The sequence below is a fragment of the Calliopsis andreniformis genome, chromosome 5 (assembly GCF_051401765.1).
Source record: "Calliopsis andreniformis isolate RMS-2024a chromosome 5, iyCalAndr_principal, whole genome shotgun sequence".
NCBI lineage: Eukaryota > Metazoa > Arthropoda > Insecta > Hymenoptera > Andrenidae > Calliopsis > Calliopsis andreniformis.
This window is the reverse complement of record NC_135066.1, coordinates 5,936,501-5,955,769: the sequence shown is the minus strand read 5'-3', so window position 1 is coordinate 5,955,769 and position 19,269 is coordinate 5,936,501. Positions and strand designations below refer to the sequence as shown.

Here is a 19,269-nt window from a genome sequence, read left to right as displayed (position 1 = left end):
TAACGCTGGAGAATGAATAATCTTTGAACAAGTGTGAAATTCCATAGAGAAATACATTAAGCGTGTTTTAATGAATAGTACTACCAAACATATGTTGTAGACAAGAGCAACAACTGAGTAAACACTTCACATATCTGAAAAGAGTTATCTAATCCACCTGTACTAAGCAATTACTGTTTCTTTTCATGGATACTGCATGCACTGCACCTTGAGAAGTTTCTACAGTCCCACCTACACAATATCCCAATTCATTCTAGATTCTAGAATCTTCCCAGAAGAACCAAAATAAATTCATTTGAAATACTAATTCAGAAGAAGGTACTTATCTGATTTAAATACCTACCAAAACAGAAAGTACAAAGACAATTCATGACCCACTAAAACATTCATTAATATTAATGACACTACCTCTGACCTACTCACTATTAATATCTCATTCACTATGCGTATTATACATTAAATCAGAGCTTTAAAAGTCCTCGCAGATACCATCTGAAAACGACTTCCACCCATTCCTATCGCCCTCTCTTATCCACCTCTGTTTAGAATAGTTCCTAACGCCTATTGACAGTGTCTAGCAGAGATAACGAGGCTGGTTTGCCTTTACGACCACATACGAAGAAAAAGAGCAGAGAGGTCAGTGTTAGAGCGTCGAACGAAAGAGTAGCTCAGACTCGCTGCCAACTCGGGTTACCTAATCCCAGAACTCGTGACTGCCAAGCAGCAGACCTATTCTTTCGGCTTCCCGCGGAGTTCGACGATCACTGTGCCTCGAATGCCACTATCACTCGCCACGTGTCGCAGATACAAGCACGTCGAGGGCGAACACGCGCGAATGGACAACGAAGAAGCGCAATTTTTCGAGCGATTGGGAGCGAGAACGCAGACACCGTGTTCCCGACGCGTTTTCTTCGCGCAACCAGACTAATCTCGAGCCACGCGCTGGAAACGGAAAAGTTACGAGCCGCCAGAGCACGTTCGATGATAGGAAGTCACTTGACGAGCGTCACGTCACGATTCGCTTGGACGGTTCACGTGCACTCGCTGAAACGATTGCTGTTATCAGAATCTGATCACGGACACTTGGAGGGGACAGTGGACAGTGTTTCGACGAGGAACTTTGCCCTGATATGAAGGTTAATAGCTTATGAGCGGATTTCTTTTCTGCAAAAGAGGAGAAATGGCGAACCTCTGGAATGATAAACTGTTGTCGTGTGATGCAGACGATGCAAATGATTGAATGAGCTGATTATTAGAGATGTGGGACAACTCTATTCTTAAAGACAATTTGATTACATATTGGTTTGGTTTATACGATTCGATGAATGACGAAATGATATGAAGCCAAATTTTTGGCAAAAATGGAGTTGTTCTACTTTCATAATAAATGGCTCAAATTGCAATTTATGCACCCTGAAAAGATTTCTAAGTTTTGATAAACAGCACTCATGTGAAGTTGACTAATAACAAAATTAATTGTAATTTATGCACATTGCATCGTGAATAAAAAATTTGCAATTTCTAAGTTTCTATACAGTAAGTAAAGTGTAATTTAAATACACTTTGTCTTGAATTTTTGATTGATATGTTTGATAAAGAAATAAGGAAAAAGAGACCTAGTTAAAATTATGTGTTGTTGACAAACTTTCTCGAAAAAACAAGCATAGAGCATGTTCGGCGAATTTACGATGGACTCGTGATCTATTTTGCGAGCGTTGCAGTGGACCACGTGGTCCATAAGTTCTGGATGCTTGCAGCTTCTCTGCTAAAATTTACAAAAATAACATAACGAGAATCTACGTAGATGATTCGCTTGTTCTTCTGGAAACACTGTACGAAAATATTCCTCTTTATCTCGAATGCGTGGAACGACTGGCGCCTTGGTTCTTCCGAGGAAGTAAGAAGTTTAAAATAGAACAGTTTACTTCCACTTACCTATTGCGAGGAATGCCGAACCAGTATTCAGGTCGCAGCTTCTTCTTCCCGTAGCTCATGATGGGCGTCGAGCGAGGGATCTTCTTGTCTTTGGGTCTTCCTGTTCGCAGTCTCAGGTACAGTGGAGGATCCTTGCAAGGGCGGGCTGGCCGTGGTATCAGCTCTAGATAATGCAACAGAAGAAATTAATGTAACATTTAGCATCCTGAATTTCATTTTCTTCACTTGTCACTTCGTCAATATATCCCTTGTACAACGCGATACGATTTTCTAAATAGAGATTCCATACGTAATATTTACGTTCACAAGGTACATCTTTCCGTGTGATGTGCACATATTCTTATACAGGAAAAAAAAAGAAAAAAAAATTGGTGTACATAAGAAGCCCTTTTCAGAGAGTTTTAAAGTAGAAGCATCGCACAGTCGCTGATAGTGTTCCATATATACAGGGTGGTTCACTGGAAACAGGCAATTTCAGTATCTTTTCATTCATGTTGCAAGAGAATGATTATACCACCCTGCATCTCTATTCTCCCAAGATTGATCGCTCATTTGCATAAATATAGAGACAGTACAACCAGAGGTACGAGACGCATACAACATCGCAGAAGACACACGGAAAGGACTGTGAAATGAAGAATCTGTGTCGATGCGAGTGCTGATATCTGTGGTCCAGTATCATATGATTTCAAATACATACAAAGTACGATTACACAGTGGTGCATGTGCAAGTGGCAAAAGGGAGGATCGAGCAATCGAGTGGGAAAAGAACAATAGGCGAAAATCAATGACAATGGCAAACTAATGCGTTTGAGGAGGATGTGATACGAGGGGAAAGCAAGCTAATACAGTATGAACCTACCGAGGCCTTCGAGATCGGGAAAATTAGGTGCTTGGACTAGAGGGACAACAAAAACATATGACATTACTGCATTAGTATGAATTCGTTGGCAGACAGTTAGTGGGAAACCCTTTGTACACTTTCAGAAGAGGTTCTTGTTCTTCGAAGAAGCTTAATGAATTGTGAAAGAATTATGACAGAGTTTCATGATGATTTGAGGGTACGAGTCCCTGAGAAGTGGTACAAAGGGTCTCCAGATCCTGGAGACACAATAATGTTCCCCTTAAATTAACGAAAATGAATTCAATAATGAAGAAACCGATGACTGGACTCTGTGGTCGTGATGAATACCACCGCAGAGTCTTAGCCAATTGATCATGACAGAAGCTATTCCACGGATCTGTGTCAAGCATTTGAAACGTTTGGAATATCAATCCTTCCTTGAAACAGAATTCCTATGACACAGATTCGCAGAAGGGCTTCTACAGGAATAATAACACAGATTAAAAATACAATAAGATGTAAAATTGGTAATGACAAACGAGTGGAATTCAAAAACCGTGTATGTAGAATATCGAGACTGTTTAGCAAGCGCATTTGGTCACAGATTAAATAATTCTTTCCTGTGAAGAATAGTAAACAGTTCTGCTTAATGAACTTTTATTTGGATAAGGAAAATGGATGAATTTAAATCGACTCCAAAGGCGCTCAAAAATTTGAAGACAAGAACAGTAATGCGCTAGCAAAGTAACACCGTTTAAGAAGCCGTCTATACATACGAGCGAGTGCAGTGCGTGATAATGTAATCCCGTTTGCCATCTTTATCGCCTTTTTATTTCTATATACATACTGCCAAGTATTAATATTGTGGAATTATTGATCCTTTCCACGGCGAGGAATGTTTTCTTGGCGTGTTTCATGTGCACTGAATGACTCCTGTTTCTCTAGATCTTACTTTCAACTTACGAAGTTGACAAAAACCTCGGTGCACAAAAATTACGCCAGTACACAAGGTGCCACTGTTATATCTACCAATGGATATTATCTCTAAGAAAAAATATTGAATTAAAAAAATTGAGAGATGGAAACTACTACTCAACACTTTTAATTTACTTTCACAGCGGATGAGATAACAAAATTCTAAAACAACAGGATCTCAAATACTTTCACATAGGTTCCACTTTCTCAATCCATTCTACTCTCCAAGAAACCTCCACTTGTAGTCCAAAACAGGGCACCCTGCAGAAAACTAAAGGTATTGAATGTGAGAGGAGCTCTTGTCACTGTATGTGTCCATGATCACTGAATTATTCATTCCGAAAATACGTAGAATAAAGTGTCACAGGATAAAGTGGTGCGTATGCAATACGTACGAGAAACTGGGACGAACAGATCTGGCATATCCTCGACGGAGACCATGCTTCTATAATCCAAGCGAGGCGCGTTGCTCGAAGTTTTGCTACCTCGACTGCTGTCCACGCTGCTGCTGCCCGACGACGTCAGTGGTTGCTGTCTGATGAACGTGCCCACGGAAGACCGTCTGAAAGGAAATCACACGCCAAGTTATCGTCGGTTCAGGCACACCCGTGTCACCTGTCGAAATTACGTGTAGCACAGATGGGAAAATGATTCTAGTGTATAGCGTAATTTCGAGGCGACGCTGCACGGCTCGTGTTGCAACACACAATCAAAAAGAGAACATTAATCGTGGGAAGACAACATTCAAGGTTATTAATATCGTATCCAACATCGTATGCACTGCGAGAAACAAAGTTGGGTGAGCTGCTCGGATAGGATACTAAAAAGAACGCTTGTGTTCGATATTTCAGTGTGTGTTCAAGTGTGGCTTTGTTTTGTAAGCGGTAGAACATCGGCAATGTAAAACTTTGTTGTTTTCCGAGATAGATTGTGGGTGACGTTTACCTGAAAGCAGGAGCAACAGTCTTTTGGGGGCTGTTTTCAACTCAGAGATACGCTTAAAACGGAAAGAAAAGAAAAGGGGAACAGCGGGGACGGTGTTCTCGTGAGAAGCATCAAAGTAGAACAACTGTACTGAAACGCACGTAACTCTACTGAGAACATAATTGCTGGAAAGAAGAAACAAGGTGAAGTAACAGGAAAAAATAGTATGTAATACATAATCGCGTATAATGTTCGGGAACATAGACAACAAACTAGAGAGCTAACGAGATAAACGATTAAAAGATAAAGTCAGATCCACAGGGTGTGAAAGAGGTAATGGTGAAGATTTTGGAATACAAATCCACTCTTATGGAACGCTAGAAACTTTCACCTTGGGATATATAAGATATTTCTCGAATCTCCACTGATTCCACTATAATAATAGTGATACTGTCTATTGAACCCATTGGTTATCACGTGTTTTACACCCTGCAGAAGAGCGAATCAGAGATAAAGGGTGGAACAGCGGGGAGATAAAGGGGACATGGGTAAAAGTGGATACAACAATTTGCTGGTCGATGATGGACCGGGCCCAAACTCACCCCATAAGCCCTCCTGGACCAGGTGAAAACTGAGGATTGCCGGAGTCCTGGGAGAGAGAGGAGGCGGTAAGCGGAGGTGTCCCTCCAGCCCTACCGCCCCCACCACTCTCTTCGCTGGGAGTTTTAGCAAACAGGCCCGAGCTAAAGTCACTCACCAGGTTGATCGGCGAGCTTATATCCACCACCATTACATATTCTTTGTTAGTTACATTAGAAACGACAGTAAAGCTTTAATTAAACAGTTACCATCACAGTCGGACTGAAACTTATTCAGCAGTCGGCAGGAAGAATAATATTTGTATTTTTCCTGACTGAACGAAGAAGCAGACTATGATGGTATTTTATGTTATTCGAGGACAAGTTGTGGACCGAGCTGGAAAGTCACATGTACACATTCCCTTGCTAGAGTCAACACTCCATCCGTGAGTTAACAAAGAATCCCAACGCGCGTTTCGCAAATGCAATAAGCCACTCGCTTTCTAGGCGCAAATAACTAATGAATATTCTATGTTTTAATAAATGAGGGCATTCATAGTAAAACTCGTTTTTTATCTAAAACGGCAAACCTTTTCGTTGCGAATGCAAAAAATACCAAAAAAAGTTGAAATTCATGGTAATTCATGCAATCAGTTTCATTATGAATAGCCTCAGGTATGTATAGATTAAATTTGTAAATGTTCTAGAAATATTCAGCAAGAAGCAATCAAAACGTCATAGAAGTAAACGTTACACCATGTAAAGGAGGTTCGAGCATCAAGGTCGATCTTCCCTATACATGAAGAATAAAAAATTTTGGAGCGCTTGTTACTCATTCCTAATACAAATTAATAAAAAAAGTGAAATACAGAAGCCTATTATTAATTTTATATAAAATATTAGTACCACGTAGATAGGTTATTGAAAAGAAGTATAGATAAAAGATCCTATGGTTTTATCATAGCAAAGATTATCACCTTGAGAAAACTTTACTGAAGACAGAAGAGTGATGAGAATCCGCACTATTAGGAAGGCTTGAAACTTTATCAGATCCAGACTTATTTTCATCTTCCTTCTCACCAGTTAATCCTTCCATCCATGATAATGGATACGATAATCGTTTTAACATCTGAAATAACGAATTAAGATTATAATATCAAAATTATCATAGTATGATAATTCACATGAAAACAGTACTAGAACTTGATAGTACCTTATTTCTACGAGTCTCTTGTTTGTCATCGTCTTTATGCTCCTCATCTTTCTCGGGTTCCTCCGCATTACTGTCTAAGCTAAAAGATACCGAACTCGCCTTTTTCCTACCGTTAATGGCAGAACCACTGTCAAGCGAATCAGTTGTAATATGCGTCGGGGCAATAGTAATAGGAGGTACCCAATCTGTAGATAAGACAATATCTGCGTCTGAGTATACTTTTTTTGCAGGGATAGGCTGAACTACTGGGAAAGGGGGATTAGGGTCACGAATGTCGATACCAGAGTCGTGGCATGACAATTTGACTAGAGATCCTTCTTCGTCTTCAGGAATCGCCTTCGATTTCGCGGAGTCGGCCTGCAAGGAAATATTCCACGGTTAATCGAATCTTAAAATACAAATAATCATATTATGTCTATAAAATTGTAACAATCATGAAAAACCAACCTTGTCGGAACTCAAAGAATCTTGCTGTTCATCCTCGACTGACATTGTACATCGATCCTTGCTAGGAACTGCCCAGTGATGGTCAAGCATAGAACGTCTACGCTCTTCTAACGTTCTACTTGCTTGACCACCACCACAGGTATCTTTAGTCTCTTTCTCTTTTTCTTTGGTTGTCGTCGCGTTTTCTTCCTGCAAAACGAAGTAGGACAATCGTTAGATTGAAATAAATCGTAGAATAATTTAGTAACATATTTGAATTATTAATGACGTACGTTTTGAAGATTGGTGGGTGTGACGAGATCTCTCTCAAAGGCCTTCGGGAAAGCATCTCCATCTCTTTCAGCACAGCTGCACACGCTTTCGCTATCGTCTGCTGTTGATTCCGGGAAATTTTCGTCTTTACCTGGTGACTGGCATTTCCGATCATCGTTTTGCGAAGGCTTCTTCATATAATAAATCTCTGGCTTCTTGTCTACACTTCCGGATTCCGTGTGGCCAACGCGCATATGCGCAATATCATAATAAATAGCAGCATTCACCACAAATTCCATTGGAACAATTACACCGTAAGATTCAGCTCCACGTTCGACTACAAGCCGATCCATAACATTGGGATCAAACATCACAGCATTTGGCGTTACTAGTAATACTCCTTCAACAACACCCTGTAAATAAAGTATAGCGTTAGTCCTGGTAAAAGAAACGAGAAAGTAGAAAAATATACAGAAGTGAGCAAATCTTTACCTGACCATCCGTGATGTGACGAACATCAATTTTTAAAAATCTTTCTCTGAATGGTTGTTCTTCCTCTTCTATAACTGCATTTGCAATGCCAAGAGGTGTCTTCACTCGTTCCATGTGGCCTGGTTTTGGAGACACAGGCCTCAAGTTATCCAAGAGTTCTGTAAATTGTGATATAATGTCAATTCTTCAAATGAAATTGCTTTTCTTCTATAAAAAATGATCAGGATCTACCCATATTGAAAACAAGGGAACAAACGAATGTTTATAGATATATTTTGTTATTGAAATTTATAATAATTTCTCATCAATATCTGAGTATAGATAGATTTGCAATGTTAAGTCTTTTTATGTGATTACATTCCCAGGTGATGACACCAAATACAATAAGAGTCTTAAGCGATCGCATGACAACAATATTTGAGTTGCATCTGACGTTATGCTAACGTGCATCGTGCGTTTGATGACAGTGTACAGGTTATGTTTGACACAAAGGACAGCGCCATGTTGGTTCCGTAGTTTACATCGTGAGTCGATCAGCTGATGCATCGTATAGTAGGATGAATACAAAACTACTCTATCGATTAATAACATTTTACAAGCTTTTCAACATAACGAATAAATATTTCTCAGTTCTTGTACATATACATATTCCATTAAAAATCAGTGAGAAGATTTTCAACTTCCACATCTAAAGTAACTTCAAAAAGAAGTTTGGCGCCAAAATATTAACGAAAGTTTTAAAATAGAGGCTCCTTAATTTATTTAAATTAAATTGCGCTTATTGACCTAGTATGAATAGGTTACGAATTAAGCCAGAGAAACGCAGAATACCTCTAAACTGGAACGACATAGAACACACGGCCCAGAAAATCAATTCGCCAATTCTCTTCCTATACGTGCGACGACTACACAAAAAACTGCATAATATCGTTATATAAATTCACTCGGTTTCTGTGAACGCGTGTTCTGACCCCTCAACACTTGCACTGATTTACAGATGCAATTACGTCACGTGGCGCCGCCAAATGGAGAAACGTCGATCTCTCTCATCGAGAAGCCCGAAAGTTTCCTCTCTAACGCGATCGCTATTCCCTGAACGATTCTTTTCAAATATTTCGATAGAACACCATTGTCGACAGATTGCATCACAAGACATTTTCACTTCAGCCTCGATCATTATTTCGCGCCACAACCGTTTGGCAAGGAACGTTGTACTCTTGTCTGACTCATCATCGATAGTATTTTCTCTAACGATTCGTAACACTGTCCATATCGAAATGCCTTATTGCGTAGTCGCCATAATCCACAGAGGAAAATTAACACGAACACATCCTACTATGAATAATGCAGCAGGGAGTATGTGACGCGTTCAGGTGAGTCGAATCGACTAGCCTGGCCAAATATCAAGATAAATTGGATATTGATTTGTATCTAGGTAGACGAGGCGTCATACTGAATATTAATGCCTGTCTCTATTGCACACAGGATGGATAGAACTTGGCGTTGGGCTCATTACACCAAAGTCTTCGAACGTGTGATACATCGTAAAAGTATGCCATAATATTTTATTACACTAGGTCTGCATTTATTATTAGTACTATTCGTATGCCATGAGAAATGCAATGCATTCCAGGACTTCTCATGGGACACGAATAATATCTACCACTGACTCTGTTCAAATGGCGAACACAGTTAATTCTAAAAAATGTCGCGATTTAAGCAGTCACAGGGCTTTTCTTCTCACAAAAGCCGCATATCGTATCCAACATATACATACTACTGTTCCAACTATAAAACTCTTACGGTACAATAAAAATGTTATTGTTACATTACTATTGTACCCGTGCTTACGTTATCACGTAGATATCGAATTGCTTTCATATCAACAAATGACTCCTTCAGATCTCACGCAACATTGCTAATACTGTCGTTAGCGCACGGTGCAGCATTAAAGAGGAAGGTCGATCGACTGTACAGTTAGGTCAAGCTTTAACCCCTACATACTGGACTCCCACTCTGACTCGAACGTCGACCAAAAAGAAGTTTCATCTGTACTGACGTTCGCTGCGCGTTACAGTAAAACCTTCGTCGCGAGTCGCGACTAATTAACAAAAAACAGAGGAGCAAAATACTGGTGAACAGTTATGTACCTTTTTCCTCTGGAGGTAGGTCATCCTGGGACTCGTGGTCGTGGCAGGGATCTGGACTGGGCGCGTCGGTGGCCGTTCCGCCTCCTGGTCGACCTTCTCCTTTCGCTGGTACCCACAATTGCTGACCAGGATAAATGAAAGTACTTCCGAGCCTGTTCAATTTGCTCAGCTCGGACGGCGTTGTGTCGAACCTTGCGGCCACCGATGTGAGGGTGTCCCTATCTCCCACCTGTAATGGGAAACCAGAAATAGGGATTACTTGACTGGCCACGAGTAATCGCTGGTCGATTCTAACAGAATGGGGAAACGCGTTCTTTATCGTCCACGTTGGGGAAATGAACGTAGGCCTTCACCTAGATTGCTAGCGCTTATACCCTGTAATACCACGCGAGAAACCGTACAGACTTTCGCGGAGGGCATACTGCTGAAATATCAAAGGTAGAGCGGATGGTACGGTTGATAAGATTGAGGGGTAGTTTTCTTGTAGAATTTTTCTATTATTTCGCTACTGTACAGGGTGGGTTGGAAGTAGAGATCAGTTGTGACCTGGATGGATATTTTCGTTAAATTAGTGAGATCAGGTGAGTCATTATCTGTGTTGAAATTGAGTTGTACAGGGTGTTCGATAAAATTAATTATGGAAAATGTGTTTGAAACGCGTGAGAACTGTGTCCGACTTGAGATTTATTCTAGCCAGGTCACATTGCGATATCAGTAGAATGGGTTCGCTAGTCAGACACCCTTCACGTTTTCATATCTAATAACTTGGAAAGGAAGTCTTAAACATACTTCCGATAACTCTTGACTTTTCCCATATTTTAGCATATATAGAATCAGGTTTCAAAACTTCTGACACCTATGGTGGAGCATACTGCATAGTGAATCATACTCTTCACGCTTGAATATATTAAATGAGCGCAAAAACAGTACTGTTACGTACGAGTGATTTATGTAGATTCTGAGATCGCCAATTAAATCGTAATTCTGCATTGAAAGTAAGTCAGGAATGAGGAATCGAGTGTACAGTAGTTGGCTATAGGAATTTCATTACTTTAAAAATAGATATCACACACTTTGAACCACCCTATACTGTCACCGTATTTTTCCAAGCTACTAAGTACTACCATGTGTCCAATCGATAAAGAATACTTCTTCTCTCATCACTCGTGTATCACCTAATCACCCGACCCCTAATTCTGAACCATCCTATACTGCCCCAGCATTCTTCCACCATAAGCTCATAAATTCCACTCTAATCTCAAGCAAGACATTCCCTTATGCAAATCCCACTCTCACAATTCATTTCCACCCATTTCTCGCTTAACAGCCGTCCAGACCATAAAACCGAGGAACACTATTCAATCACCCGTACTCTAACGAGAACTGCGCTGACCAATCGCTGGAAGGGAGCTCCATAGTGTTCCGGTGTAGATTCCAAGCAGGCGTCCAACTTTCACGCCTACCTCCGACACCAGCGGAGGCAGCCCTAAATGCAAATCGTCCGACCAGCGCGTTGCGTAGGAATAATAGCCGACGGATGGTCGTTGAATCGATCATGGCGGCGTACGCTCTCGAGCCGATCAGGGATCATCGATCGAGGGCGAGGGTGAGCAGCTTCCATCGTCTGGACGCTACGTCGACGTGCTCGGGTTCGAAGCCCAGCAAATATCGGTGAAACGCAATTTCACGGGGCGATGCTAATGCAACGTCACGAGCCCCATCTTCCGTCGCGATCTGCGATCGCTCGATCATCCCTCTCGTCGAATCGCCAGCGGAGCGAACCTCTCTCGACGTGAACGTCCCAGCTGCTCCACTTGCTCTCGCTTATTTATTTCTAAACGTATTTCGGAGGCGATCCAGTGGTCCTCTCGTCGAAGCTGCCGCGTGGGCGGGCAATATTGTTGGGTAATGTTGCGTTACCTAGATTTTGGCACAGGTCGCCTGGCGGTATCTGAAATATGGCTACTGGGAGCGTTTTGCGACGCCGACTTCTCTACCACTCCGAAACGGTATTAATGTAACGTGGGCGAGCTGTTCCTGTAACACAATACCACAATGTTCACGTAACGGTGCGCGGCAATGCTTCACCAGTATCACCTTGCTGCATTTCTCAGACGTTACGGCGCAACGTTCCTCGAGGCGTTGGCTCGCTTGGAACTGCGTTCCTACGGTGCTTAATGTATCGTTGCAGGGAAAGCTGTTTCCTGTTTCTTCCCGGGGAAATTTCAACTTAATCTGTGCCTCGCCGATGCGATTTAATGGGTCGAGGAGAGAAGTCAGGGGGAACGTGGATTTGTTGGAATGAATCTTCTTATCCTGTTGGCGATAGTTAAAGTGGAATCTTCTTATTCCTGGTGGAAAGGATTAGCCTTTCTGATGCTGTGGTGCTGATCGGGAATTAATCATTTGGCATGAGCATCATCACGTAGAATTGACTTTAAGAGAATTCTATTAATTTTCTTCTTAGAAAAATGTAAATATTTTCTTGAGTGAATTTTCTTAAGATTCTGTCCATTCTAAGTACTTTTATATAAAATTTTCTTCTTAGGAAACCGTAAATATTTTCTTGAATGAGTTTTCTTAAGATCCTGTCCATTTTACGTACTCTTATCTTTACGTACTTTTGTATAAAATAGAATTTTGAGTTTTTACGTTCTTTTAAAAAGGAAGGCAATATGTATTTTATTGCTGATGAATTTTTCATGCACGTATAAGATGTTTCTTGAAGAGACTATAGCTAAATGTCAGAGTACTTTTTTCCAGTCAATTTATTGAGCCACCCTTCTGCACCAATGTAATTGCGAGTATGCATCCAAGATCGTCGCGAGGACCATTACAGTATTTTGCATAATCCTTCAGAAACGGCGTGCAAGTGGATATCGGGTAACGGAAAATTGAATTCCTTGAAAGAGGGCCTTGGGACTGGTCCATTCGTTGGGACATTACGCCTCTTATGTAAATCTACTTGTGCAATGACCTTTACAGACGACGTGCAGTCTAACGATCGGCCGACATTTTGTAAAGCTATGTCTTCGTCGTGCTATTATTAATTGAAAGCTTTTGCCTTGAATTGTAATGCCAACATTTGTACCTATTTTGCAGCAGATATACGTAGCTTCAGTGTAGTTGAATTGCAGAAGGTAGATTCGTTATCAGTTACTTCTCATCCTTGGTCTAGCTCTTAGGCCAGCCCAAGATTATTTATTTTCAGTCCCACTCTTTAAATCCTAGGTGCATATTCATTTAGATTTGATAAATTCTTCTAAATAATACTCCTTTCCTCTAGAAACAATATTTCTCGTTTTACAATAATTAATAACCACTGATCTAAGAAGAAAGAGAAGAAAAAGGCTCTGTTTAAGAACGACATAATCGACGCCGCGACGTAATTAACATGGCCAATTAATCGCAACAAGAAGGGTCGCGTCTTTGTGGAGTTCCTCAGAGCGAAATGCTTCGTTTCCCGAGAACACTGCCAGCAAATAGATTTTATGACGCTTAAAACGTAATTCGTGTCCCGGGGAAATTCATTAATTATTCCGTCACGACTCATCCCCCTTTCACCCCTGATTGCTCCCGCAGTCCATGCCCCCATCCACGTCTTTCTGTACTCCATTTAAACTTCTCTCGTTCGCTGATCCTTCGAGAACTCTTCCACCTTGGGGAATAAAATCGCGACGATTATAAGAACAGCTTGCACGCCGAAGCGTTGAAAAACTGCTTATTTCTCTTTTAAAGTTCCTTATCGGGCATCGAGATGCCATCTTTCTCCTATTGTCTCATAACTGGGGCTCGTAGAATAGAAAAGATTTGCTAAAGGCAATGAATTATTGTCGATGGCCTGAACATCAGTAGATTTTTAAATGAAATAAATATAGAAAATATTCAGCGAGATGCGATGTTCTCATAAATTCTGAGAAGTATATACTTTAATGGATAATGCAATAATTTAGTATTCCTCAGTATGTAAAGAAAAATTCGATTAGAATCTTTGGAAGCTTAAAAGCAATGAAAATTGATTTTCCACAGACTTGCTGATGCAATTTTTCAAAAATTAAAAGAACGAAACTTGCAGTAACTAATTCTTTTCAGTACGCTTTCATAATGACTGGCTGCTAAACGACCCGAAGTCACTTTAGAAATGCCTAGCTTCATAACTTTAATAGAGTTCCTTCAAAATGATTAAGCGACTGAATTTTAAGCGGCATCGATTTGTTATCTGCTATCTACCTCTAACAAGCTTCCTCTTGGTTAAGAAACTTGCTCGATAACGAGTTTCTTTGGCCAGATCGGGATCGTTTAGGAAAAACTGTGCCAGTAGATGACTTGATTAATAGAGATCTCTTTTTAATGACTGATTACAAGCGATACTTACAGCGAAAGGGCGAACTACTTTCACTGGGCACGATATTGTCAATGTACTTTCACTGAACGCTTCACAAATCCTCTTAGAGGTATTCCACTAATTACAGGGTTTTCCTAAATAATTGAAGAACCTTTTCTATTGATCTGCACCACCTACAGTGATCTTAGTCTTAAATAAAATTTGTGTCTATTCATTTCAGAGGCTTTGAAAACTATACTAAACAAGAAAAATCACTAAAATTTTACGAAGTGGTCTCTTTTTTCCACAGAAAAGGAGATTACTGAAATTAAATAATTTTTCCTAATTATCAACTTAAATAATTCCTACCCTTTCGACTTTTTAAATTAAAAGCAAAAAGCAAAGATTGTTCGTTACTATGCATGCTTTCTCATTTCGCATCGGTGCACCTCATTCTCTCTTTCGACTCCAATGAGCCGACGACTCCTGCGATTCTAAGAATAGGACGGAAGAGATGTACGACAGTCGGGGAAAGATGCTATCGCTGGATCAGTTTCTGCATCGGGCAATCACGATGCATAATAAACGCAAGGACGCGAAGAGGTACACGTGTGGCCACGATAAAAGTAACATATGCACAATGCACGACATGCATGGTGGTGCATTAACAGCCGTGCACTACGAGTACATTAACGCGTATGAAACGATGCGAGAGCGTAGAGATTAGACGAGATTGTTAATTTGTGATTTGCAACCTGCTTCCGTGATCAACGTTAACTTTTATTAATGGCCCTCCCCTGGTAGTCTTGGTAGTCTCGTTGGTACACTGTTGGATTAGAAAGGCAAATTCCAATCGTTTCAGAATCTTTATTAACGCTTACGAAATTGCAGTATCCGCGATGCAATTGTGGGCTTTTAATTCGTTTGCAAAATGGGTAATTTTGATCGATGGATTTTGGAATGAATTGTTTCGAGTTTAGAATAGTATTAGAATGATATGCATTTATGGAAGCCTAAAATGCACAAAAAGTTGTAGAATGGATTTAATATAGTATTTAAAAAAGGAAGTGAATTTTTATTTGGGTTCCAGTTTTTAAACCGTGTTTATCAAAATATGAAATTGCATAAGAATCCACTGTCTAGATATTATAATAATAAGAAGTTAATATAGATAGAAGCAGTATCTAAGGAAAGAATAACTTCCAATAATTTCCAAGTGTATCCAATGAATAATCAATCAATCAGAAATCATTTTCCTGAAACTAGTTTAGAGTTACAAATTTGGCAAACATCTCATCTGGCCAATTCTATCGCGTGAAAAACCGAGTAATCCCGAAGGTAGTTGGATTCGCGAGAATCTGCAGAATAATTATACCAGGATTAATCACGAGCCAACAAATGGTCCTTATCTCTGCAGCTTCTTTATCCTGAGGACGTCCCCAAGCGGTTTCCCTGCTAGATAAGCGAAACGATCGTCGCGAGGATGTGTTTTCCTCCTTCCATTAACGACAGGATCGAAAGAAGTGAAAAAAGTCGAAGGGCATCGGTCCTCGAGGAAAGATCAGCCGAGAGAAAAAGCGATGGTGGAGGGGGGAATGGCTGGAGTGGGATCGACTGGGGAAGACAAAAAGGCAAGGGATCGAGGTGATGAAGCTTTTAAGAGGAAGAACGAGGAAGATCGGAGGAAGAGAGGAGGCTCGGTGTTTCGCGAAACGATGGAGCTGGCTCGCATTGTTCCTGATTCTATACCTTATGGCGCAGTGACTCTCAAGAAATATACGAAAATGCATCTGTGAAGATGAATCCAGAATTTTATGAATATATTTTAGATACGTTGGGGATGAAGATTCAATTTTTCGGGGCGAATTTATGTGAAGCCTTTTTTAACACTTTCTATCCTGAATTAATGAAATGGAAATAATATATCTATGGAGTTTCTTCTGTGTTATATTTCAATTATATTTCTCTTTCAATTTTTTACCTTTTTTCTCTATTTCTAAGTGTCTATTTTGAAAATAGTTAATTCGTATCTACTTCAAATAAAATTAGATTTAAGAGATTTTTAGAGACTTATGTAACATTGCCTACTTCTATTTTTCTGCAGCTGTCGCAGAAACTAAATCGTCGATCGTATTTCGCAAAAAATGATTAGGCTGAGAGCCTCTGCCCGCTTCCGTCGAGAAGGCGAGCTATCCAACCACAAAAGATCGCGCAAGAAAGCTCCCCCTTGTCCCGTTTCCTTTCTCCCCTTTTCTTTTTACGTAGCCGAGTTACGTTTCGCGTCTTACCAATCCGAGCTTCTTATTCAGGGTCGTCCGCCGCGTTTTCGTGGTTTATGCATTCGATAATAGCTCCCCAGCCCTCTGCCGTGTCACAATGGCCCCCTTTTTCATGGTTTCCACGTCCCGCGTAATTATCCTTCTTATCTTATAAACCAGCCAACAGCTTGAATCTCATTATCAGATGATGGAGCGTGTTACGGGTAACGAGGTCGAAAATGAAACCCAACAGTTCGCGGAGTCAAACGGCTTAACCCACTACGGCGCGATCGTTGATAATTTATTATTAAACTACTGGGTCCAATCGATCAGGAATCATTTAACATTTTTCGGGATATCTCTGGCTTAATTGGTGGTAATGGGTTCGAGTAAAGTATTCTTTTTAGAAAGGACTCTGAGATTTAGAATTTTCAGATTCAGATTTTTTGGAAATCTGTAGAAGTTTCGAAAGTGAGATTCTGGAAGTCGATGCTAAAACCTTTAGAATTGTCAAAGTCTCGTTTTCCAGTCTCGAAAATCTTCAAACTACCATTTAAACCTTCGAAGTTCTCTGAAACCATCGCATCCCCTAACTACACACATTCATCACAAGTTTTGAAACTATGAAGCAATTTGAGGGATTGGTTATCTTCAAGTGTAATCGATCCACATCCAGAGTGAACACCGCTCATTTTAGTCACTTATTGCGACGGTCCCGTGAGAGTGGCGTCGAGGTAGATAAGAGGGAACGAGCAGATTACGGACATTAATCGATCAACGACGTGTAAGGGACCGATGCGGACGGCATAAGCTTCGTCTAATCGCTGAGGGAGCAGAGCAACGCTGATTACAGCACGACACTTGGATTATAGGGCGATCATGGTCATTCCAGTACCGTTGCACGGGATAATGCAAAGGATCCGCGGGAACTACGGCTCTGGGGTACATGCTCAGATGGCCTCTGGACTTTCCTGCAACAGTTCGCGATGTTATACGATGCAGTTGCCACCTATCTGTGCAGCAACTCACGTGGATACTCTACTGGCACACGGAGTTCAATGGGAGCGTCTGACGATAAGAAAAGGCATTGCTTTCTAGGAGGATCTCCAGAATCCAAGAGCCACATTTTTTCGGAATTGTTACTCTGTCTATCACCGTGATTAATTTCTGCATTTTTTGAACACTGAAGAACCAGAGAAATCTGGAAACATTTTCTGAAAATTCTCATCAGGAATATGCTGCTGAAGACTTCTGCACGAGTAAATACGACGAACTCTGTAGACAGCAGGATCACTCGAGGGAAGGAAATTGAAAAGAAATATGGACGTAGGTCTCATAATAAAACGCAGCCATTGAAACTACAGATCCTCTGCGCTCGATGAACTCTGGATCTATAATGCTTTACGAAGTCGTATACGCGAGTCTTCGGTAGAAGAATTCGAGCGAAAGGAACTGCAGAGAGGGAACTGTAATTCAGGCAATTACTAGCCAGCGGAAATGCAAGTGGAAGAACGAGGTATATAGAAATCTAACATGCAATTCTAATTGAAGAACCTGTCGAGCGGTAAATAGAATCGATAGCCATCGTCCGTGATACACTGTGGACCTATGAAAACGTCATCGAATCCAGAGGGTATCCGGTTACGTAACCAGCTTGTTCCCTCGTTGCACGAATGCAGCCTGTGCTTCCGGTCCCTCGAGTCAGCTAGGCTTTCGTTGGATTGGGAAATCTAGGATCAAAGGAGAAGTGAAAGATTGGTTTGAGGAGTTTGTGAAAGGAGGACAATGTTGGTAGCTGCAAAGTCTACTCGATGGCTCAACGCAAAATATTGAAATATTTTGGATACTGATTAAGAAAATGGGGCTTTTGGGTGATGGTGGAATCGAGTTAATGGAGGATCCAAGAAAAATTTAGTGAGGATTTCTGGTGGGGAATTTGAGTTTGTAGATAATCTAGAAGAGTCGAATCTGAGGAGAATTTATGGATTTATGATAGGAGATTTAAGTCTATAGATAATTTATGAAAGATATATGCAGATTCTATAGTGAAGGGACTTAATCTGTAGAAGATTCACGTTGGAATGCAAGGATTTACTCTGATGTAGAACGTATGTACCAAGAATTATCTACAATCAATTAATGTAATCTCCTCTAAATCTTCTTTAAATACACTTTAACTTAAATGTACTTAAAAAAAAATATAAATCACTGACACTCTACGATATCTTCATAATCCTAAAAAAGCTACAGTTTAAAAAAAAATGAACTCTATGCACCACTTAAAATCAAAATCCACAAATTAAAATTTATACTTTCCACAAATTGAATAAATGATTGAATAAATGGAATTTCATCGAAAACATTGAACCTCGATACCTCGAGAGCAAAAATACTGTGACTCATGCCATTTCACATCATCACAGATTAATCCTCGATTTATCTCCCATCAAACAGGCAGGAATATTTTCCCATTCGATGCCGAAACAAAGCTACAAAGAACAATGGGCCTGAATATTGCCATCGAACTTTTCCATCGCATTTTAGGCTTCCCTGAAAGCGCGAGAACAAAGAGCTCGAGAGACTTTGAATGCGTTAAGAGTACCTTTCGGCTTTCTTTCATCCTGCATCGCTATAGTTTGGCGCGAAACGGCGTTCTCATAAAAATCCAGCCTGCATCGGTTCCCCCGCGAAATGTCGTATCGATTACGGCGCTAGCCGAGAAAGTGAGCGTCCATTTGCCAAAGGCGCGCGCGTGTACGTGCCTACACGCTCAAGAAAGCATAAGCGTGTTATTACGCAACGCGAGTTAAACCGTCTGAGCAACTTCGCGCGTCCGCGAGCTGGCTGCGTTTCATACTGCAACAGCCAGCTCAGCGA

At 40.7% G+C, this 19,269-nt stretch overlaps 1 protein-coding gene across 8 annotated transcripts in view; it reads right to left on the bottom strand.

Annotated features, from left to right (window-relative positions):
- Positions 1-19,269, bottom strand: part of Mtd (TLD domain-containing protein mustard) — a 174,501-nt gene that overhangs the window by 27,302 nt on the left and 127,930 nt on the right. For 6 of the 8 annotated variants that reach the window (XM_076378273.1, XM_076378268.1, XM_076378270.1 and 3 more), the window contains 8 exons: positions 9,811-10,039; positions 7,661-7,818; positions 7,189-7,581; positions 6,917-7,105; positions 6,470-6,826; positions 6,234-6,385; positions 4,150-4,316; positions 1,936-2,098 (listed from right to left, as the gene is read on the bottom strand). In XM_076378273.1, coding sequence (XP_076234388.1) covers positions 1,936-2,098; positions 4,150-4,316; positions 6,234-6,385; positions 6,470-6,826; positions 6,917-7,105; positions 7,189-7,581; positions 7,661-7,818; positions 9,811-10,039 — 1,808 coding nt within the window. Of the gene's footprint in view, positions 1-1,935; positions 2,099-4,149; positions 4,317-5,280; positions 5,399-6,233; positions 6,386-6,469; positions 6,827-6,916; positions 7,106-7,188; positions 7,582-7,660; positions 7,819-9,810; positions 10,040-19,269 lie in introns of those variants that run through there. The other 2 variants (XM_076378271.1, XM_076378275.1) reach the window with 2 other exon arrangements.